Below are 23,835 nucleotides of genomic sequence, written 5' to 3' on the forward strand. Positions count from 1 at the left end.
TATTTTATTCATTGTTTTATATTTCTAATGAAGTACTCAAAAGCATAATTTTTCAGCCTCAGGATTTCAGGCTGTTATTGGATGGGCTCCGCCCATAAGCACGAGAGAGGGAGAGAGAGAGGAGAGATGCGTCCCCGACACACACGCAGTCAAGTTTGTGTGTAAATGCTCCGACGAGGGAGAGAGAGAGGAGATGCGTCCCCGACACACACACGCAGTCAAGTTTGTGTGTAAATGTTCCGACGAGGGAGAGAGATGGCGCACACAAATTTTTACACACACTTCTGCACGGTCCCGCCGGTCCCTCTTTCTCTCTCCCTCTCTATCTCTCTCTCTCCCTCTCTCTCGCTCGCTCATTCTCTGCCTCTCTGTCAAAACCCGTTTGAGGAAGTGTCGGGTTACACTACACTATGCACTACAACCATAGAGGGGCCGTTACTGCACATCAGTACCTTATTCACGTCAGCAATACCGTCAAATCAGAACAGCTTAGTTGAGTGAGGGAAGATCTCGTGAACTCGAGACTAGACTGATGAATCAATATGATAATTAACGACACAGACCACATTGATATAATCACCAATTACTAGGAAACAATGCTAAACACTTGATAATGCATGGGACCTTTAATAATAATTGGTTAAAGTTACGGTCAGTGTGTGTTGAAGAAGCACTATGCAATTTGTTGTCCATTGTTTCATGTACAATTGGAACCGTTAGAACCGAGGGCAGCAGCGCAATATGCATTTTCACTGGCATCTGTAAAAATACGTGAATCTCATGAGTGATTTCTCAGTTTTCACTGGTTTTCAACCCGACATTATAGTGCTTGTCAATAGAAATGGTTTGCTGTTGAATTTCTGTGCAGCATTGATGTCACTTTGCTGGCAGTTCAGATGGTATATCTTCGTCCAATCCCCCCCCCCCACACATCTCTTGGAATAGAAACTTAAAGGAACTTTAGCTTATTTGCCATCTACCCTGGAGTTAGACAAGCAGATACATACCCTTTTCTTCTCTGTGCATGCATTAGGCTTAGGGAACAGCCGCACCGTTAGCCTATCTTAGCGTCATTCACTGGAAGTAGGTGTGCCAGTGTAGCCTAGTCCCCAACAGTCACGAAATACACTCCAAATACAACTCTAAAAGTTTCCTGTAAAAATTGTGACCTGTGTATTTACCACATGGAGAAATAAATAAAAAAATATATACATTTCGTTTTCTAAGCAGATTATACTCTATATAATATATACTATACTTTTTTGCCGAACCACTGCTGCCTGGGTGCAGTGATTTCATCACCTCAAAAGCCCTGTTGCTTTTTGAAAAATGTTTGTGACTGTTGGGAACTAGGCTACACTGGCACACCTACGTCCAGCTCCGTGCCCCAGAGATAAAATCATCGATGTACAAACACTGATCAAGGATTTTAACTTCTTCTGGATACTTTTCTGCATGTTGGCTGCTAACAAGAAATGAGCCGGCGCATCATTCTCATTGTGACCAGTTTTATTTCTTCCGAGGGGACTGTTTTTTCTGTAGTCCATAGGAGCACGTCTCAGTCCCTTTCGTTTAATGTGATTTGCAAGAATGCTTTGGTGATGTCAGCCATTAAGACAATTCTGTACTGTCTGAATTTTACTATACTCAGTAGATCAGGGTTTAGATTCAGGCCTGTCATTAAGCAGTCATGTAAAGAGCGACTATCTCTTTCATGCAAAAAGGCATGAAATACCACCCTGAAGTTGGTGGAGTTCTCTGTCTGTTACCTACCTCTGACAACTATACCTTCTGTCAGATATTCTTGAAACACCTCAGCATATCGATCACATAATGGTGCATTGTTTTGAAACTTTCTGACTAAGTGATTAGGGGGTCTCCTGATGTTCCTGTCCCAATTACCAATCAGGTCTTTTGACATCAAGGCCACCTGATCATCCCTCTCCTTAATTGGCTAATATCAATCCTCGTCTAGAGAGCCTTTCGCTGCGACCAGCAGCTCTATAGCTTGTCTGTTGGTTGGCGGCCACAGTTTTCAGCCTAGGAGGATGAAATTTGGCATGAATGTCGAGTGTGTGCGTGTGTGTGTGCGTGTGAATGCACAGCTATTGCGGATTTTCACTTGCTTTTCACAACCATCCTGGAACTGTCCCAAACTATAGTTCTATTCATCCCAAACAAAAGAGCTTTCTTTTATTTTGGTTTGGCTTTTGACTTTATTATTTTCATCTACCGTTCCGGGACAGTCCCTAAAATCAGTTTTGTACCATCCGTCCCAGACACAATTTGTGTCGTCACAAGGACATCGGGTCGCCCTTCACTTCAAGGTAAAGGCGGAGCCACACAAGAACAAGACTACAGTGGAGCACAAGACAGAGCAGTAGAGATGACGGGACAGCGTGTGGTTTGACATGCTGGTGGATATACAGTACATGCTAAATAATAAACACCAGGAGCACCCAGGTGAAACCGGAGCATGATTATGGCGTAGCCAACAAAACATTGGGATTCTTAAAAAGGTTAAACGCTCCCATCAGTGTGGACTTACCCACAAGAGAAAACATGTCAGATATCATGCTGGCCTTTATCTTCAGATCCAGAGGTGCATCACTGCAAATAATGAATCAAGTAAGATTTAAAACACACACACACACACACACACAAATGCACGCACACACACAAGCTCTTTCACAAGCAAACAGAGTAATTCTGTTTTACAGTTGCTGCAGCAGTTGCTACCGCCAGCCTACGGGTATTTATCAACAAATGAAGTGTAAATGACATTTCCTTCTGTGCACTAGTTATATGAACAGACCTATTTTCAGAGCTAACCAGAACATGTTTGTGTGTGTGTGTGTGTGTGTGTGTGTGTGTGTGTGTGTGTGTGTGTGTGTGTGTGTGTATATATATATCGGAATAACAGAAGGTAGGCTGTGCGATCCAAGAAAGAAAAACACAAAGTTTGGGGGGGGGGGGGGGGGGGGGGGGCTAAAGTGATGATTGTTTTACGGCAAGAGGAACCTCCAGAAACAGAGGATGACAGGATGGGATGAATCCAGGACGGGGAGGGGGAGAGGAGGCGATCAGATGTTGCGGTCGACTCACCAGGCCAGCGAGGGAGATAGGTTCACCTCCAACAGCCAGGGTTTGAGGTTGGAGTCGATGAGAACGTCGAAGCCGTACAGCTCTGCGGGAAGAGAGAGGGGGGAGGGGGAGGGGGGAGGAGGGGAAAAAACATGCAATGAATCAGGGTTTAACAAACAAAAATACTCTTAACTTACTGAAATCTTAATGGATTTACAAACGGTTTGGTTTATTACAAACGTTATTAACACTTTAATCGCCGAAGACGCTGTTCAGCGTCTTTCCCCGCCATGCTTATTCTGCCGAAGACGCTGGACAGCGTCTTTGATATCAATATTTCAAAAATCTGTGATCGAAATCATATTTCTCCCCCGGAGACATTATATGTACTGGTGAGCCCCTCTCAATTCTCCAACGGTTCAAGAGCGCCATCTGGTGGCCGATTGGCCGCTCGCCCAAACAGGAAGTGATGCGGATGAAGTGGTGCTCACCCATATTTCGTCCGGGCACTCGCTATCATTAGCAGGACTCCATCTTGACACAATGGATGTCGATCGGTTACCAATAACTCGATAAACAACATGATTTGGACGTATATACTATTATACAACCTGGAAATGGATCGGATATTTCGACATCCCATAATAGAAAAATTTCTGTTCCACGCTCATCTCCCAATGGCGCGAGGAAGCTACGGTGAGTTTCAGCGTTATTTTTTAATGTCTTCGATACTAACTGCTCTAATGATCATATCACCCACACTAGATGAATGATATAACGTTGCCCACGGAATTATAAACGACCCCCCCCCCATCCGGTCAACATCAGATCATACGTAGTAACTCCTAGAAGCACGTCCATTTGAATTTTTTTATCTCGCACAGATTCCTACCAAACTGTATTTGATCATCAATATAATGCATTTAGGGCTATAAATCAAGTTCTGGAGAAAGCTGCAGAAAACGATAAAAACATACTTATACTTTACATTTACATTTAGTCATTTAGCTGACGCTTTTATCCAAAGCGACTTACAAGTTCTGTGCGACAAGACAGCAAGAAGGGTATAACTCTATCAGCTGAGTAACAATGTTCATCAAAGTGTTGCGTGTTACAGTGTAGGTTAGTTTATTAGGACAAGTGCATGACATTAAGGTTAGTCGGGGTTAGATTTTTTTTTTTTTTTTTTTTTTTTTTTTTTTTTTTTATCATTTCAGATAATGGTTAGACCGTAGATACTTTAGACCGTATTTTAGTATGAACATGTGAATGAAAAAGTATAACGTTGCTACACCCTGAACAATAGATATAGGACGTTGAATGGGCCATAGTAATGTCAATTTAGCAATACAATTTAAAAAGTTATAGCCCCGCAAAGAAGGGGAACTTCTCCATGTTAAATAGGGCTGGCGAGGGATGGTAAATTATGAATTTAACCCCGGCGATCAAAGTGTTAACGTGGCTATGATTCTTGCGTGGAAAAATTATTTTTATACATTTATTTTTTTCATATCAAAGTCCATTATAAGTATGCAGTATGATAACTACATCTCTGACGTTTTTAACTAACCAAACGGTTGAAAATTAAGCAAGATATGGTTATTCCAATAGTACACCGTAGACATGCATGTTCTGAGTGGGCGTGATCCACCCACGCAAGATGGCCGCCATGTGGCAACGTCGGCCTCCGTTGGCCAGCAGCGTGGGTGAGTCATCTAGTGATATATATCTATGATCACAACAACAAGGCTCCTCTGCGCTCGCTCAGGGGGCTGGTTATGAGCAGTGGTGCAGTGGTGATTTCATAAGGGGTTGCACTGTGTTTTAATGACGTCACGCGCATGCGCATAAATGTTCCCTCGCCTGTGCACAGAACAGCTCCGACCAGCATTATGATTATTATGTGCATAAATAGTAGGAAACATGTTTGTATAGGAAATGACTAGTTTTAGTTTTTGTAAATATTGCCTTGAAATAGAGAAGCTGAAAAAGGTAGCAGGATGTAGCCTTCAATATATAAAGAAATTATATTGTCAACAGATATGGTAGTTACAATTTCTTTAATTGAATTAACTTAAACTAGAAAAGTAAATACAAACTAAATTAACAATGTAACTTCAACTTGTAATTAGTTTCACAACAGAGTGGTTTCAAAACAGTCAAGCAAGCCCCCACCAATGGGTACAGTAAGACCTGCTTTATCAAAGCTATTTAATCTATTTAATCAATATTTGCCTTTGTTGAAAATGTTAGCCATCTGTACAACACCCAATTATCTTCCAGATGAGCACAACTGAAGAAATGTCTCATCCTTCCAGTCGGGACCAATTTGTCACATAGTGAGAGGTTCCACAGCTCAAGCAAACCCCCACCAATTGGTACAGGGCTTGTATTTTGGTTTTGCTCTTCTCGTTCTTTGTTATGCTATTGTTATGCAAAGACAAGTAGCCAGGTACTTGGCGCACGGCACGACGAGTCGAGTGAAAATTGTGGAACGCACTTTTGTGTGCATGTGCGTGCGTCTGCTCAGAAAGGAGGTGGAACGGCGTGCTACCGCGTCCCATGAGCACTGCACCACTGGTTATGAGAAGTCACAACAGGACACAAGTGTTTCCAGAGTCCTCCGGCGGTGAGGCCTAGTGCCGAGCGGCGGCCTGGCAAACGCGGCTGCCGTTCTCTCTGCTACTGATTACATGCATATTAAATATCCAATTACAACCGCGGAGAGAGAAAAAAGAACACATCAAAAGCCTGCTACCGAGGGATTGGCTGCAACGCGTTAGCCGAACGCATTCGTATTTCAGCCCCACTGCCGGAGATGCTTACATAAGGCTGTCAAGATCAAAAACTAATTGTGGTTGTGATCACTCGTGCGCGCAGTCAATAACTCTTTCATTATCGGGGGGGGGGGGGGCTCTACAGGGCTACGCGCTGCAACAACGTACTAACGGGACGGACTAGAACAAAAAGAGCTCCGCTTGCAGAGCTTCACCTCAGTCACCAAGTCAGTGTTTTGGCCAACTTAGGCGTAGCTGATGATTATAACAGACAAAAAAAACTTGATAGACCATGCACTCCAGCACAGAGCAGCTTGGAAAGTTGGAGAGACGTTTTCCAAGAGAGAGAGAGAGAGAGAGTGAGAGGAACCTGGCAAGTCAGACAGCCTTGTATATATATTCCACTCAGATGCCAGCTTGGGCACCGAGCGACACACAATAAAGGCCTTTTTTTTTTTTTATCAGGGAGTTCCCTGTGTACAAACTCCTCCATGCTCTCTCCCCACGCTCGCCCGTCCCTTTTCCCCCCGGGTGTTATAAAACAGTGGCGTTGGTGTCACCACGACGGGGTCAGCCTGCCCTCCTCACACCGCTCTGGGGAGTGCCGCCCCTTGCCAGCGACCCCCGGCCCCCACAGCCGCAGCCCGTGGTGAGGCCGCAACGTTTTACGGGGACAGGGCAGAGCACGGCCATAAAGCCAGGGGGGGAAAGAGAAAAAAAACTCCTAATGGCACTTCAAAAGAGCAGAGACTCTGTTTTGAGAATAGGCCAGAGGGGGTGGAGGTTTCAAAGCTGCCATAACCAACATTGTTTATTCTAGAATGTCAGGTCAATGCTAGTGTTAAGCATACAAAAGCCCGGCGTGCCAGCGAGTGATCTCTTCGCACTCGGTGGAATAACGATAGACCAAAAGTCGGGGCAAAATACGTCGCTGCTAATGGTTTTATGGTTCAAATCGAATCGGGTGTAAGGCTAGGTGATTCATGAATGACACTATTCAAATTCAGATCGACCACAAAATATGTGATAGTCGTCAGATGTCTTAATCAGATACCTCGGCTAAAACCTCTTTGTACAATCAGCGCACACTCTGCAAGACCAAAAGGACCCCCCCCCCCCCTCCACCACTTCATCCCGGAGATCAGACGACCTCCACTTGTTCAAACCAATCAATTTTCTCCTCTCGCATTGTCAATCTGTGAATCTGACAAGGACCTGGAGGAACCCCAACAGCGGGTCCACCGCTCCACTCAGTTCAGCCATACGCACGGGTCTTTATTACAAAGGTCTTGGGTTCAAAGGAAACGCGATACGGTTCACGAGGTCCAATTTGGTTAGTCTTAAGTACTAAGTGCATACTCAAAATGGAACTGAACAAAGTTTTTGTCATGCGCCCTCGAGCCAAGACCTGCAATACAAGCCGCCGGACCCATCTTTGACTCGCCGAGGGAGCGATTGGACGACCGAGAGCCGCGCTAAAAACAGTAGTTGCTAAGCAGAACGCAGGGGTTTTCTTTTTCCATCCCGAGCATTATCCCCCTTTCTCTCCGCTTTTAAATAAAAAACACACAGAGAGAGAGAGAGAGAGAGAGAGAGAGAGAGAGAGACAGACAGACAGACAGACAGACAGACAGACAGACAGACAGACAGACAGACAGACAGACAGACAGACAGACAGACAGACAGACAGAGAGAGAGACAGAGAGAGACAGAGAGAGAGACAGAGAGAGAGATGGCCATAAAAACATAATGTATTAGTCTCGGGGAACAGCATGGTGGGATTCATTGCTTTGGGTCTGGAGTGCCCCATCAGTGGCACCACAACAACATGGGGTAAAAGGCAGCACCTCGCCAGCGACCCGACAAGCAGGCACCATGTGCTGCGCATTTAGTCTCCAATTAGGAGCAGAGAGCCGCTCCTGCCCCGCGGAGCCACGCTCGCTGCTAGGCGCGTTTGTTCTGCGGCTCGACCGCTGCCTGGGGAGCGCTGTTTAACGCGCCCACAGAGAGCCCACAGTAAGCATCACAGACAGGCAGGAGGAGGACCGGCGAAACATCCACATCACACCCATTAAAGAGGGAGGGGACGAAAAGAAGAAAGGAAAAAAAAAAAACAGAAAAAAGAGGGGATGATGAAGAGGAGTGTTTTTTACCACTGGATGGGCGCTGCTGGAAACTCTACCACAAGAGACGAGCTCCCCGAACAATCCCCTCTCCGCCCCTGGCCGCGCCGCGTGTTGGCCCGCGACAACAACAACAACAACACAAAGCAGCTTCTTCATGTGTGCTCTTTTCTCCTCGTCAGCCGGGGGGACAATTGAATTATTATTGCATCATTCAGAGATAAATTATTGTTTCTCTGCTGCCGAGCCTGGAGCCAAAGGCACGGAGACGCCCGAAGGCGGCGAGGAGAAACAAAACACACAGCCCTATCTTGACAGAGGGGCCAACCCCCCCCCCCTAGACAAATCCATTTATCGCTCCTAAAAGGACTGTGAATTTCACAGCAATCGTATCGTCGTCATCGCGGTGCCCCCTGCTTTTGGTACGGGAGAGCATCGGAGCTGTAGGGCTGGAAGGAGCGGTTGAAAGGCGCCTCTGACAAACCACACTGTGCTGCTAATGGGGGGGGGGGGGGGGGGGGGGACACACAGAACACAGGCGCTCAATGGAACACAGAACCAGTTAGTGGAATGTTTTGTGTGTAATAAAATAGGTCTTTGGCTAATCAGATCTAAGTTAAAACATCTCATAATCAGCATTGCTCGCTAAAAGGCCTGTCCATTAATCATAAGGCAGTGGTAAGGAGCAGCATGGGTGGTATTTTCTCTCCACACGCACGCGCACGCACACGCACGCACGCACACACACAGAGACAGAGAGAGACACACACATATGCTTGTTACCAAGGAAAAGTATGTGGAAAGTTTTTTTTTTGTTTTTATTCCTTCCCACATTAGGAATTCCATGCACAATTTCTGTTAAAAGTTTTGTTCCCATCAGATAGGCAGGACAATCCGATAGTTTGGTCAAAAAGCACCCCAAACAAACAAGCACCCATTCGAAAACAATAAACAATGTATTAAAGACATTAAAATTGCAGGGAACAATTTGCTGCAAATTAAGATTACAACGTGCTTTATGGCCTTGCGTGGCTCCGGTCCAGTCCAGACGGAGGCAGAGCTTACATAAAAACTGTGAACAATGGGCGCTGTTCTGACGACACTTTCACTGCCCGTAGCCACAGTTATTTACTACCATGCATCACAGCTCTCTGCTGCTTGCCTTCACCTATTTATAGGGGCATGGCTACTGCTTTGGTCCCTTTCAGAGGACACATTAACATTGTGTTCATGTTTCCTAGGTTGGTGGTGTGTGTGTATGTGGGGGTGGGGGTGGGGGTGGGGGTGGGGGTGGGGGGGGGGAGGGGTGGCTGACAGCAGGAGAACACGGCCCCTCAGTGGTTAGGGTGAGTTTTATTTCCCAGGGAAGATAAAGCACACAGTGATCATACTAGACTGGACTCCCTGGAGCACCAGCAGACCTGCCTGCACTCATGTTTTACACTGGCTCCTGCATGTCTCCGCATGGACACACACACACACACCTTATCCTAACCTTAACCCTCGCTACCAACCCTAATTCTAACTATCTAACCCTCATTATTCTATCCTAGTGAGGACATGCACGCACATAAATACATACACACGTACTGTATATATATATATATACACACACACACACACACACACACACACACACACACACACACACACACACACACACACACACACACACACACACACACACACACACACACACACACACACACACACACACACACACACACACACACACATATTCCTATATTGCACTACAATCCACTGACAACATTCATTCACCAGCCCCTTAACTTAACCCCTAAAATGGACGATGCTGAAGTGAGGATTAGTTCAAGTGTTCTCACGCCAAAGGATTTCGTTAATCGGTCCATCCTTGTTGAGACATTCGGTCCTCGTAAAGATAGAAGAACAAAAGCACACACACACGCATAAGGATTGCACGCGACTAGGCCCACCTTGCGAGCGGCACGCTAGGCAGAGCGAGGTTGAGGGTGGTCCTGGGGAGAGCTGTCAATGTCTGCCTTTAGGAAACCTAATCCTGCAGACACACCGTGAATGCTGTAATTAACTCGCCTGGGGCCATCCGAAGACAACAAAATTACACTACCTTCAACGGTAAACTGATATCTGCGAGGTAATGGGCAGACTGTGGTGTTTGTGTATCGTACTACACAGAAGAGATGGCCCTAAATGCCTGTGTTCCGCACAATGATATCCTTGTTGTGGTGCGATGAAAGCATTGGACTTGGCAATCGCTGTTATGTAAGAGAGAGAGAGAGAGAGATACTTTATTTTTTTGCATCTAATCATATGTATTCTTGCATATGATACGTTAAGACTATAATAGAGTCTATACTGCTTTGGCAACATTCGATTTGGGCAGTCATGCCAATAAAGCATATTTGAAATAGGAATTGGAGAGAGTGAGAGGCAGAGAGAGAGAGGAGGAGGGGGGGCGAGAGAATGAATGACAGAACGTAACAGGAAACCAGCTTTTCTTCCTCTTCTTCTCACTCTGGTGAGAAGGTGTCATCTGGCGGCTGCTTCACGTGCGTCGGGCGTGTATGAGGGCCAGATGAAGGCCCCCACCCCGTCCTCGTAAACACCGGCATCGTCAACAACATTCACACTCTCCGTACCGTGTGTCTGTAGCGTTGACTGACGCTCCAGGGGTACAGATAGTATCTTCATGCAGGCAAAGGGCCAGATAAGTGTGAACCCCTCCCCAGTTCAGCCAAAACAACCAGCAGCCACCGGAGCCCTATTATGTCTACGGAGAAACCTGTCAAACGTGCAACAATGCCACCTCTACGCGAGAGGTGAGAGAGGGAACGAGCAGGACAGTGAGAGAGAGGGAAGAATGAAAAGGGGAAAAAAAGGAAAAATAAATGTTGGAATGGGAAACAGTGAGACAGAGAGAGAGAGACAGAGAAGGGGGAGAACGAGCATAATGCATAATGGGAGACAGAACGGCACTGAGGGAGGTTCAGAGCACTCGACATGCTCGAATTCAAAACGCCAGAATCTCAGAGAGAGAGAGAGACCGCCAGAAGCAGAGAGAGAAAGAGAGAGAGAGCAGACAATTAGTGCCAACACCAACATGGGTAATGGCTCCGAAATGGAGTGTGAACGAGCCCTGGTGCTGCTCGGCCACTGGGGCTACATCAAGACAGACTTAGATGGCAACAAGAGAGGAGGAGGAAGTGAATCCCTGCTTCAGTCAACAGGCCTCCTTCACGAGCAGGCTGCCCCGTGGAAAGAGAGCTGTGACGGGGCAGGAAGGCTGCCGTCTCAGCGGCCACAGCCCCACGCCATGGAGGAATGGTATGGAAATAGTATGGAGGAAGGAACGACTGCTAGTAGACAATGAATCTGAAACTAAAGGGAAATCTGAAAGGGGCTGTGGGAGTGGCATCGTGTGTATATGTGTGTGTATATATATATATGTGTGTGTGTGTGTGTGTCTGTGTGTGTGTGTGTGTGTGTGTGTGTGTGTGTGTGTGTGTGTGTGTGTGTGTGTGTGTGTGTGTGTAAACTGAATCATCCAAGCAAAACATTCCAAAATATAGTTAAACTCGACTGCTTTAACAATGGTAATTACAATGGGCGAGATGTTAAGAGTGAGTGAGTGTGTGTGTGTGTGTGTGTGTGTGTGTGTGTGTGTGTGTGTGTGTGTGTGTGTGTGTGTGTGTGTGTGTGTGTGTGTGTGTGTGTGTGTGTGTGTGTGTGTGTGTGTGTGGTTGCTCATAGTGCATAGCTCAATAAAGTGTGTTCAGTCCGATGAGAGTTCCGAATTTCCGATAAGCTGCAACCCAATTATATTCGGACACAACTACAGTATTTGACAAACGAGTACATAGCTCACAGCTATGACTGACCAGTAACTGCGGACGCGAGAACAGGCCTTCTTCACACAGCAGGTATGACCAGGAGGCAGGTAAATGGTTCTAATAGAGATACAGCCTTAAGCAAACGTGTTTGTCTCAAAGTCTAACAATTAGCACATATCTGTTTATTATCAACTCTGTGGCCGTCGTATCAGGTTTGCCCAGTCAAGAGGCGGGCAATATCGGGTGGTTAAAGGTTGTGCTACTCATCAATGATGTTGTCGACGGGTAGAGTACATGCTGTGCTTTATATTATTATATTATTATACCCAGCTCTTCCCTTGTTAGGCCCAAAACAAATGTAAAGTGAACTGTAAAAAGCATTTAACATACCCACCATCAAACTGCTTTGCTTTGGGTGCACTGTGGAGTAGGTTTCAGCATTTATTTCAGAGCTTGTACAGACTAGAATGTGGTCCCATCACTTTACATGCGTTTTGTGGCTAACTAGCTAACGGAGCTTCAGGCATCCAGTGTAAAGAACAGCATGGATTGTGCTGAGAAAGGACTCATTAACAACATCACTGGTAAGTAGGAAACAGGGCGAGGGGTCCGACATTCTGAACGTACCCTTTAATGATCCTCCCCAGCTTTTGGCTGAGAACAACATGGTTCCATTGGTACAGCTGTATCCTGGTTTTAAATGGTTACTATTTACACCCCTTCCAGGCACACAGGTCTTATTCCATCCTGAAAACATCTGTGAGTGACTGACAAATGTAGCGGAGAGTGACATGACAATAGGTTTATCTAATGACACTAAACATTGAAGAAGCTATTCCAGACCGGCTCCGTGTCCTCATCGGCACTGCACCATGACGGCCTCTGAACAGAGGTAAACAGGGGTTAGCTAGTGTTTGCCGACAACTTTAGGACAAAACAAACACATCTAAATCATGCTGACGTCTAACAAGTCCCAGAACTAGTAATGATCTCTCAGTGTGAGGTCACCCGGAGATTCATAGGCATGAAATTAAATGTCCAGGTGGGGAAATAGGGAAATCTCCTGCTGCTGAAGGTGCAGAAGACCACAGGGGGAGACTGAAGGAGCACGACTGAACACGGATCAACTGGAACTTTTCACACCGGCACGAACACTCGATGGACGTGTTGGAAAGTAATTGCTTGACAGAACTCGATGCAATAACGCAGCATACATTTCAACAAGGACGCATATGTATCATAGATGTGAAGCAATGCAGGTTTTAAAGCATTCCCTCCACCGTAAGTCTACTCTACAAGATGTGACACACAGGACAAAAGGATATTCCACAGCATACGCTACCAAATGACCGGGAAATTGAATAGAAGTCCTGGTAACATCTATATGTGGCTAGCCAGCGATTCTTAGTTAAATATAGTAGCTAGCAAAAATCGCTAACCATTTTCAAAGAGGCTATGACAAAAGTCATGTACAAAAAGATTGTCAGGCACATTTCTATCCCGTTCATGTCCATGAATTGGATGAATTTTTGTGCTGGCTTAGCCAGCTCTCTCAGAGCTACATGGTTTGCTAGGTTGGGTGTTGTAGTTAACTTGACGTGAAGCTCATGCCTGTGGACGGCAACTAGGGGGAAGAGCAGCTCGCCATGAGTGAGTTACCAGATGAGTGAATTATTGACATTGCGGGTCATAGAAATGCTGCTTTGCATCGAGAAAGAAAATGTAAGCGTCCTGCTGACACTTTTTATACAAACCAAAAGCAATAGCAATCTATTAGGAACGCTGTCTGCGATTCCCCCTCCCAAGAGTAGGCCATAATTACAGCCAAGGTACCTGGACGTGCCGGTCTGACATATACTCTGTCCCGAGTCTGTGGGTTTGAAAGACTATTTGGAAGAAGGGGAGAGAGGAGCGTAGAAGAGGTCAAATATGGTGAGGAAGGTACTGTACCAAAGCAGTTGGTCCTGTGGGGTACAAACATCTTGCAGGCCGCGGCTATCTGCAGCTCAGCGCTCAGCAGGGATTTGATGATGAGGTCCTCCACCTGGCTCATCAACACTGGAACACAGTACACACAGGGAGGGCAGAGGAGGGGCTGTAGTCACACTCAAGTTACAGTGATAACTGATCATCTTTTATTGTTTGAGGGCAATGGTATCGGGATAATTCTCCCAGTACTTAAAAGGAACACACCAACATTATGGGAAATGCGCTTGCATCTTCTCCAGAGTTAGACAAGAAGATAGATACTCATTTCCTTTCAGTGCGTGCAGTAGAAAATGATCTGGCTGCAAGCTAGCCTAACTTAGAACAAATGAATGGAAGTAGATACAGACCAGCTAGCCTAACGGTTAACCTCTCCCGGAGTTTTGAACTAGGCTAGTGGTCTGTATCCGCTTCCATTCATTTGTGCTTAGCTAGGCTAGCTTGCAGCCGGATAGCTTTCTACTGACCACACAGAGAGGAAATTGGTATCTATCTTCTTGTCTGACTCTGGAGAATAAGGTACGCGTATTTCACATAATGATGGCGCGTTCTTTTCTAATCTGATTACCATGAGCCACGTGTACCATATAAAGATTATATCTAAACTATTTTGACCAATGAGCCAAAACTAATAGTCCCTGACTAATATAAGTCTACACTGTTCAGTAGAAGTAATGGTATTGAGTTATTCATTACTCAGAATCGGTAGAGAGGAAAAGTGGTATACATGCAACTTTATCTCTAACCTACAGTATTTTACAGATATGAATAAGGCTGTAACGCTTCTTTAAAGGTAGAATCTGTAATGTCGTCAAACAGCTACCCCTAGGAAAAAGATGACAACATGGTACTGCACTTTGTTTACAATGTTTGTTCTTGTCCGATGAGTGGGTTGGATTTCAGTGGGTATAGAGGAGGGGTTGCTACTGCTGGCCACACCTCAGGCTCTACCAAGATAGGTCTGGAGTAATGCACAGCATAATAAGTTACTAAACTCCAACCCTAGGCTCTTTTGCCTTGAGGTCGCTGTTTTGACGACATTACAGATTATACCTGTAAACCGAGTCATCATCATTTTCATCAACGTTGAGTGGGTATTTTTCTTTTTTATAACTTTCTTTATTGGACGTTTAAAAAAAATTAAAAGTACAGATAGTTATACAGATTATACATCTTCCTTCTTTTTTTCTCCCCCCCCCCCCATTTCCCGTTCCTATCCCATAGCCCCTCCTCCCCATCCCACCCACGGAGAGCGATAACAAACATACTAAAACATTAAAAAAAATATATATATGTGACAGACAAAAAGACAACAAACCTTTATTATTATAATAATAATAATAATTTAAAAAAGATAACTATGATACTAATATAACTGCGGTGAGAAGACAAAAACTTGAAAGAAATTAATTAAAATAGGGGGGAAACAGCGGGGGGGGGGTGGAGGCTCAATCATCACAGTCAGGCAGGATGTCAAGGATTCTATGTGCTTTAAAAGTAGTCTCCAGGTTTTCTCAAAGGTGTTAAGGGAACCATTAGGGCATTTGAGTAAGAATCTGAGTTTTTCAAGGTTTATGGATAATAGTAATTCCTTGAATGAATGAATGAATGAAAACTTTATTAACAGATTGCAGAATGGGTACAGTGCAGTACAGCTCAATACATACAATTGTTAAGGGGATGCAGACCAGAGAAAGACTTTCGACTTGTTTACACCAGGGTCCCCCATTTCCAATTCATCGTAACATATATGACATACAGATAGACAGTACTGCTACATCTATACATTTATGACATACCAGATTTGCAATTACAGTACTGTTTGTGATACAAAAAGAGTCCAGAAAGAAAAGAGTATATACATTAGGCGTAGAAACTGTACATTGGATTGGGTAGGTGGGGGTGGGACTGTACATTGGAGGTGGTTGGGGGGGGGGGGGGGTGGGTAGGAGTGTGGGGGGGGGGGGGGGGGGGGGTGGGTAGGAGTGTGGGGGGGGGGGGGGGGGGGGGTTGGGTAGGAGGGGTGGGGGGGGGGGGTAGGAGGGGTGGGTGGGGGACACTGTACAACTGTACAAACAACACTGTACATTGGTTTATTGACAAGACCATACTTGGTAATTTACTGTACATTGGCGGGGGTTGTGTTCGGACATTTACAGGGGCCAGTTTCGAGTTGCAGTCTCCCTTAGGTGTTTTTTGAGAGTGTTTTTGAAAGTGGGTAGTGATTCACATTCCTTTACAGCTTTGGGTAGGGCGTTCCACATTGATGTGGCATAATTGCGAAACGTGTTTAGTCCCTTGTTTGAGCCGAATCTGGGTTTAACATGATTTGTGGAGCTCCCTCTGGTGTTGTGATCGTGGTATTCACTGACCTTTGGGAAGTATTTAGTCATGTACATGGGTACCTTGGTCGTGTAGTGTATCTTGTAGACCAGGCCCATTGCAAGTTGCTGTACTCTGTCGTCTACTCTAAGCCATCCTAGGTTGTCAAAGTGGGCAGGGGTGAGGTGGGTTCTAGGAGTAAGGTCAAGCAGTAGTCTGACCAGTTTGTTTTGAGATGTTTGTAATTTTGTTTTTAGCGCCTTTGAGGTGCTTTGGTACCATGAGGTGCAAGCATAGTCGTAGTACCCTTGAATGAGTGCTCCTGCTAGAGTCTTCAGGGTATTCTTGTTTACCAGTGAGGAGATCCGGTACAAGAAACGAGTTCGTTGGTTGACTTTTTTTATTACATTGGATGCCATTTTGTCACAGGAAAGATTTGCCTCTAGGATGGAACCCAGGTAGGTAATATCTTCTTTCCTTGTGACAATATTGTCACCCACTGTAACTGAGAAGCCGTCGGTCTTGCTGAGTTTGTTATTTGAACCGAAGAGAATGGACTCTGTTTTGCCCATGTGTAATGATAGTTTGTTACCTTAACCCACCTATTGTGAGATGGAGGTTGGTTGTGTTTCCATTTAACTCATTGGCTGCCAGCTATTAGCCTTGGCCCTGTGGTAGCACTGCCACACTTAAAAGATAGGAGTGAGTCACCTTGTTTGTAGAGCTATAACTATATTCTATATTATAGCTATGGATACAATACTATGGCCCATTTGACATTGAGTATCTATTGTTCAATATGTGAAAAAGGAAAAAAAAATGTCATCCATACATTCCTGTTTTATACCGTGGTGAATATGAGTATGGTTTTAGATTGGTCTGGGGTAATTCCCGAAATGCTGAGGAATAGCCTTATGCGTGTATTATACTATAACCGTTGCCGTTTCTTGCCTGGACCCGCTATTATTCTCAAATCAAATCTATATCATAGGTATTATGTTTCATCATGAATGCATGAAAGGGGGGGAGGGGGTAATTTTTGTATGCTTTGATCGTCACTAACGGCATACGTTGTGGAGTAATGTTACACACACACATTCGGATTGATATGAAGACATGGTTGGATCAACGCAAGATTGATATCATATAGCCCTTACCTTGACTGTCTAGGATGTACCCCAAAAAGAATATTCCAATTATCTGATCGCGATTCCAAGTATTGATGTCCATCGTGTCGCCAACATAATCCACCATGCATCTATTACATGCGTCAGAGATGTTGGGGTAAATTCGAGAGAGTCTCAGGTTTGTATAGTGGACTTTGTGTATAATATTGCACTGTGTGAGGCCGTGTCTCGCACAAATGGAAGAAGAGTGAACAGAGTCGAAAGCCCAACCCCAATACTCATCAGACAGTTCTATTCCCAGCTCCCGCTCCCAAGAGTTCTTAGGGCCGGTTACTGGGGTATCCGTAGCGGAGTTAATCAGATCGTAGATGTGGGAGATTAGCTGTTTTTTCCCGGGTTGAGAACCATTAGTGAGTCTATAAGGGTTTCTGGAGGACGACTAGGGAATTTGGGGTTCTGGTTCTGTGTGAAGTGCCTAATTAGGAAGAAACGAAACAGGTGTGTCTGCAATATTGCAATAATGTCTGCAAGAGGGCAGGAATAAATAATTGTTAAAAATAGGGGAGAGGTCAGAGGCCCTATGGAGGCCGAGGCTTTTCCTGAGTTGAATCCAAATTTTAGTGGAGTCGACCACCACTGGGTTTGCAGAAAATCCAGTAACCGAGATAGGGAGTTGGGAGCACAGCAGGGAGCGAAGAGAATATCTAGAGGAGGAGAGTTCCATGTCGACCACACCGGGCATAAGTTGTGTCGTGCCCCTCATCCAATATAAAAGTTTGTGAATGTTACACAACCAATAGTAGTGCTGGAAATTAGACAGTGCCAGTCCACCGAGCTCTTTGGGGAGCTATAGTATTGATCTCCTGATCCGTGGGTTCTTATTGCCCCAGAGGAAGGAGCTTATTAATTGATTGAGTGTCTTAAAGAACGACTTCTTAATGAGGACTGGGATATGGGTGAAAAGATATAAAAACTTTGGTAGCACTACCATTTTGACTAAATTGACTCTGCCCACTAGTGACTAGTGACCTGTCCACCTGTTGAAGTCAAGTTTGCACTTTTCAAGGAGAGGTGAGAAGTTTTTTGAGAACATTGTTTGGATTGAATTGGTGATGTTAACCTCTAGATATCTAAATCCATCTGTACTTAACACTTTCAGTGCCAGCCATAACGTTGATTAATGTCCTTGAGTGCCATCATCCACTTCAATGATAGTGTTAAAAACGCATAATCTATGTTTTAAATTATGGCTATGTGTCTAATCTGCCCGTCGCTTATCAATGACTTGTTTGCAGTCAACATTGTCGAAACGGATTGTTTTTTTAATCGGTTCATATCCTTTTTATAGCATTTCGAAAAACTATCGTTTTCTCGAAAATTTTCGGAAAATAGAAAGATTCCCTCATAAACGGCATTTATTGCTTTTAAAGGTATGCTACGATTAGCCCTTTATGAAACATGTAACTGTTTTACCTGATGCTATTGCTGATCTGATTATGCTCCTTGCCACTGCACAAATGGCCTTCTGTATTTATATTTGAATTGTATGTTTTTTGTTTAATGCCCTGTTTTATGTTGAAACTTGTTGTGTGCCGTGTTGGTCAGGACTCCCTGGAAGAAGAGATCTTGTATCTCAATGGGACATTCCTGGATAAATAAAGGATAAATAAAAATAAAAAAAATAAATTGGAATATTCTCGAATACACTAGACACGTTGTCATTTGTCGGCCTATTTATGAATCATTTTCAAATAAACGCTAGATTATCGATAGTATATGTGTACTTATGCACGCTATCGAAGCGAGCTGACTTCTCCTTACCTTACCTTACCTTCTCCTTACCTTAGATCAGATGTTCTCCAAAAAGATTATTCCAATTCCTGATCGCCATTCCAAATATCGATCGCGTTTATTAATTGATTATTGGCTGCTGTAAATATATATTCCAGGCTGCTTTCCATCTCGCGATCACTTCCATGTTTATCAGATCCCTCGCTAGCATAGTGGAGCGAGGAGGCTCCCTCTCCACAGATCCACCAGTATAATCGAATGGCCTGCAGTTACACAGGGATAGACGATAGGGGGCTGTATTTTCCCATCGGAGCTCCTAGAGGTGCTGCTGTACCAACGGGAGACTCGGTTGATGAAATATTAATTCAGATCGCTAATAAAAAATCAAACGACAATTCGTGTCGTCTGCACTTAACGGGGGGCATGAAAAGACGACATAACACGTCACTGGCACTCAAAGTGTTAAAGGGGAAGAAAGTCCGGGGTATTTTTTTGGCTGAAGTGTTGATTGGAAAGAGTTCGCTTTTGTGTTTAACTTATAGCCCAAGTAGGACCCAAACTTGTCCAGAATATTAAGAATTATAGGGGGAGAGGTGGCCGGGTTAGACATGTACAGAAGGAGGTTGTCTGCATATAAAGACAGTTTATGAGCTTTTCTGGCCCGTGCGATGCCTTCAAACCACTCTGCCTGTCTTAACCAGATGGCCAGTGGTTCGATGGCTAGGGAAAACATAAGGGGGGAAAGGGGGCAGCCCTGTCTGGTGCCCCAATGAAGGGGAAATGAGGCTGACTGAAGTCCGTTTGTATGGACCAAGGCAACTGGGTGTGTGTAAAGCAACTTAATCCAGGCAATAAAGTCAGGGCTGAAACCGAGTTTCAGCAGTATAAAGAAGAGGTACCCCAACTCCACTCTGTCAAAGGCCTTCTCTGTATCCAGGGAGACAATTACTTCTGGGGACTTAGAATTAGGGGAATTGAGAATATTAAGGAGCCTTCTAGTATTATGGAAGGAGTGTCTATCCAGCATGAGTCCTGTTTGGTCGATTGAAATTAAACTTGGTAAAACCTGTTGTAAACGTTGGGCTAGGATTTTCGATAGAATTTTTAAATCTACATTTAAAAGTTAAATGGGCCTATAGCTGTCACAGAGAAGGAGGATTGGAGCGATGGAGGTAGAGAATGACTTAAAAAATTCCATGGTGAACCCGACTGGGCCCAGTGTTTTACAACTCTGTGGAGACGTAATTGCTTCCAGTACCTCCGTGATCTTAATCGGACCCCCCAATGCCTTAGCCAGGTCTTTGTCTATATTGGGGAAGACAATCTCCTCTAGAGGGTTGTCACCGTCCCATGTGTCTGAAGAGCACTGTGAGGTGTACAGTTCTGAATAAAAGGCAAAGAACGTCTTGTTAATCTCTACAGGGTCTAAAATAACATCCCCAGTCGTGGATCGGATCTTGGGGATCAGTCTGGATAGGGATGTGCCACGTGCCTGGTGAACAAAATGGTGCTGCACTGTCCGGCAGGCTCTCTGTGTGCTCCGTCGAGACTGTGCTTAATTTTGTAAATTTTTATACTACAAGTTTTTGATGTACCAACTGCATTTAATGTGTATGACCGTCAGTCACTCATAGACATTGGATTAAGTAACACTTACCAACTGGATTGCTTTCTGGATCGGCTCGCCGAAGAACAACAATGGCCTGCTGAGATCTTGAGTAGAAACGACATCGGCCCACGCAAGAAGGGGGGGAGACGGCGAGGAAAGAGAGCCAAGACAGGCTGAGATCCAGGAGACACAAAACGCCATTTCCCAGAATATTGTTGGCCAATGTGCAATCAATCACTTTTTCATCCACCGCAAAGACCGTACAGAGGAAGATTCCGGCAAAACGAGGGGAGGTGGAATAGCCTTCATGTTGAACAACAATTGGTGTGATCCAGGCAACGTGAAGGAAATTTCAAACCACTGCTCCCCAAACCTGGAGTATATAGCCATCAAGTGTCGACCATTCTTTCTCCCGAGAGAATGAACGTCGGTCATTCTGATCGGAGTGTATATTCCACCACACGCAAACACAAGTGAAGCGCTTTCCAAGCTCCACAACGAGGTAAACATACTCCAAACAGCTAATGTTGATGCTGCTATTGTGGTTGCGGGTGATTTCAATAGCGCTAATCTTACATTTTTTTGCCAAATTTCTATCAGCATGTGACTTGTCCCACCAGAGGCGAGAATATATTAGACCATTGCTACTCGCAATTTAAGAACGGTACAAGACTCAGGCTGTTAGTGCATTCCTGTAGTAACGCGAGAGGTTAAGCGTTGGTCTGTGGAATCAGAGGGCACACTCCAAGCTGCACTTGAATGCACAGACTGGGACTTGTTCCGCGATAACACAGACAATATTAATGACTACACTGAAACAGTGGTGGACTTTGTTTGTACTCCGGTAGAAGAAACAATCCCCTCTACCACAATTAGAGTTTACCCAAACCAAAAGCCCTGGGTAGACGAATCCGTCCGTGAGGCTCTGAAAGCGGGCACCTCAGCCTATAACGCCGGGCTTGTGACAGGCAACATGAATGAACACAAGGCGGCGAGATACAACATAAGGAGGACAGTAATAGAGGCAAAGCGGAGCTACAGGGATAAAGTTGAACTTCAGTTTGAACAGGTTGATTCCAGAGGTATGTGGCAGGGCCTCAGAACGATGACAGATTACAAAGGCACCTCCCTCAAGCTGAACAGTGACATCTCCTTGGCAAATTATCTCAATACCTTCTATGCGAGGTTTGAGGCTGTGAATAACAACACCAGCCTACAAACCACTGCAATAGAGGGGGGGTCACTGCTGATGGAGACTCAGTGTTCAGGATAACAGAACATGAGGTGAGGAGGACCTTTAAGAAAGTGAATATCAGGAAGGCAGCAGGACCGGACGGTATACCCCGGCCGCGTCCTAAAGGTCTGTGTCGACCAATTGGCCCCGGTATTCACTGACATATTTAACCTGTCCTTAGAACAGGCTGTCATCCCCACCTGTCTGAAGAAGTCCACCATTATCCCTGTACCCAAAAAATCTACGCCCACTTGCCTCAACGACTACCGCCCTGTAGCTCTCACCTCCATAGCCATGAAGTGCTTTGAGAAGCTTGTAAAGGGCTACATCTGTTCCTCCCTCCCCATCAACCTGGACCCCCTTCAATTTGCATATCGCCCCAACAGGTCCACGGAGGACGCCATAGCCCATGTGCTGCACACAGCAGCATCACACCTGGACAAGAGGCAGGGGAACTATGTGAGAATGCTGTTCATCGGGCGGCTAAGTGGCGCAGTGGGCAAGGCGCTCGCCACTAACACAGGAGGTGCTGGGTTCGAGCCCAGCTCTCTGCGTTGCTTCCGGCTTGGCTGGTCGTTCATACTAACACAATTGGCAGTGTTAGGGGTGGGAAAGCCGGTGGGTGGGGATTGGACGTTGTGGACAGTGACTCCTACAGGTCGGTTGGTGCGCCTGTACAGCAGAATCAGGAAGTATCGGGGCAGCGTGAGCCTCCCACGCGTTACCCCTCACCACTGAGAGATCGCGCTGTGCAGGTGAAAAGATGCGACAGCTGCCTCCTCGTGTACCGGAGGGGACATGTGATGCAAGGCTTGGTCCTCACTGCAGCCGACCAGTGGGAGGCATAGTCTAGCAACGTTCAAGACAGGGGAGGGGAGAATTGAAGGGAGAATTGGCGAGGCGAAATTGGGATGGGAGAAAAATAGAAAAAGAAGGAGAAAAAGTGGATAAAAAAATAAAAGAATGCTGTTCATCGACTACAGCTCAGCATTCAATACCATAGTCCCCTCCAAACTCATAGCACTCTACGGACCTTTAAGGCCATGCTCAAAACCCACCTTTTCGCCGTAAACAATCCATGAGCAAATTTTTTGTATTGTTGTATGTGTGGTGTATTATGTCTGTCTGTTCTCTATCTGCTTGGTTGGACTGCATGTATTTTTTTCTGTTTTCGTATTATTCCTGTCTTTTTTGTTTCTCTTTCTCTCCCGGGATGCGCCCCGGGCCGATGTAACTATTGGTTGAGGGGCGCAATATAAATAAATGTATCATATCATATCATAGCCAAGCTCAGGGACCTGGGCTTGAACTATGACCTCTGTCAGTGGGTCTTGGACTTCCTGACGGGTAGACCCCAGGTGGTGAGAGCAGGCAACTGCACCTCCTCATCCATCACCTTCAACATAGGGGCCCGCCAGGGCTGTGTTCTGTCATCAAATTTGCTGACAACACAGTAGTGGTGGGCCTGATCTCTGCAAACGATGAGAGGGCCTACCTGGAAGAGGTAGAGAATCTGGCGCGGTGGTGTCAGGAGAACTGCCTCTCCCTGAACGTCAGCAAAACAAAAGAGATGATTGTGGACTTTAGGAGGTTGGGGTTCAGGGACTACAGCCCCCTCAGCATCGACGAGGCACCAGTTGAGAGAGTGAACAGTTTTAAGTACCTCGGAGTCCACATATCCGAGGACTTGACATGGACCACACACATTGACAGTGTAATCAAGAAGGCACGGCAACGCCTCTACTTCCTTAGGCGCCTAAGGAAGTTCAAAGTGAGTCAGAAGATCCTTAAGAACATCTATTCATGCACAATAGAGAGCAATATCACCTCCTGGTTTGGGAATAGCACTGCACAAGACCGTAGCAGACTACAGAGAGTGGCCTGTTCAGCCGAACGCACAATTGGAGGTGGGCTTCCCACTCTCCAAGACATTTACAACAAGCGTTGCATGG

At 45.4% G+C, this 23,835-nt stretch overlaps 1 protein-coding gene across 1 annotated transcript in view; it reads right to left on the reverse strand.

Annotated features, from left to right (window-relative positions):
• The window catches only part of ttll5 (tubulin tyrosine ligase-like family, member 5), a 129,413-nt gene that overhangs the window by 90,806 nt on the left and 14,772 nt on the right, over nucleotides 1-23,835 (reverse strand). Inside the window, exons 12-14 of the mRNA XM_084310603.1 lie at nucleotides 13,765-13,872; nucleotides 3,106-3,187; nucleotides 2,549-2,610 (exon numbers count right to left, since the gene is read on the reverse strand). Coding sequence (XP_084166729.1) covers nucleotides 2,549-2,610; nucleotides 3,106-3,187; nucleotides 13,765-13,872 — 252 coding nt within the window. The remainder of the gene's footprint in view (nucleotides 1-2,548; nucleotides 2,611-3,105; nucleotides 3,188-13,764; nucleotides 13,873-23,835) is intronic.

This window comes from Notolepis coatsorum (genome assembly GCF_963971535.1).
Source record: "Notolepis coatsorum genome assembly, chromosome: 3".
Taxonomy (NCBI): Eukaryota; Metazoa; Chordata; class Actinopteri; order Aulopiformes; family Paralepididae; genus Notolepis; species Notolepis coatsorum.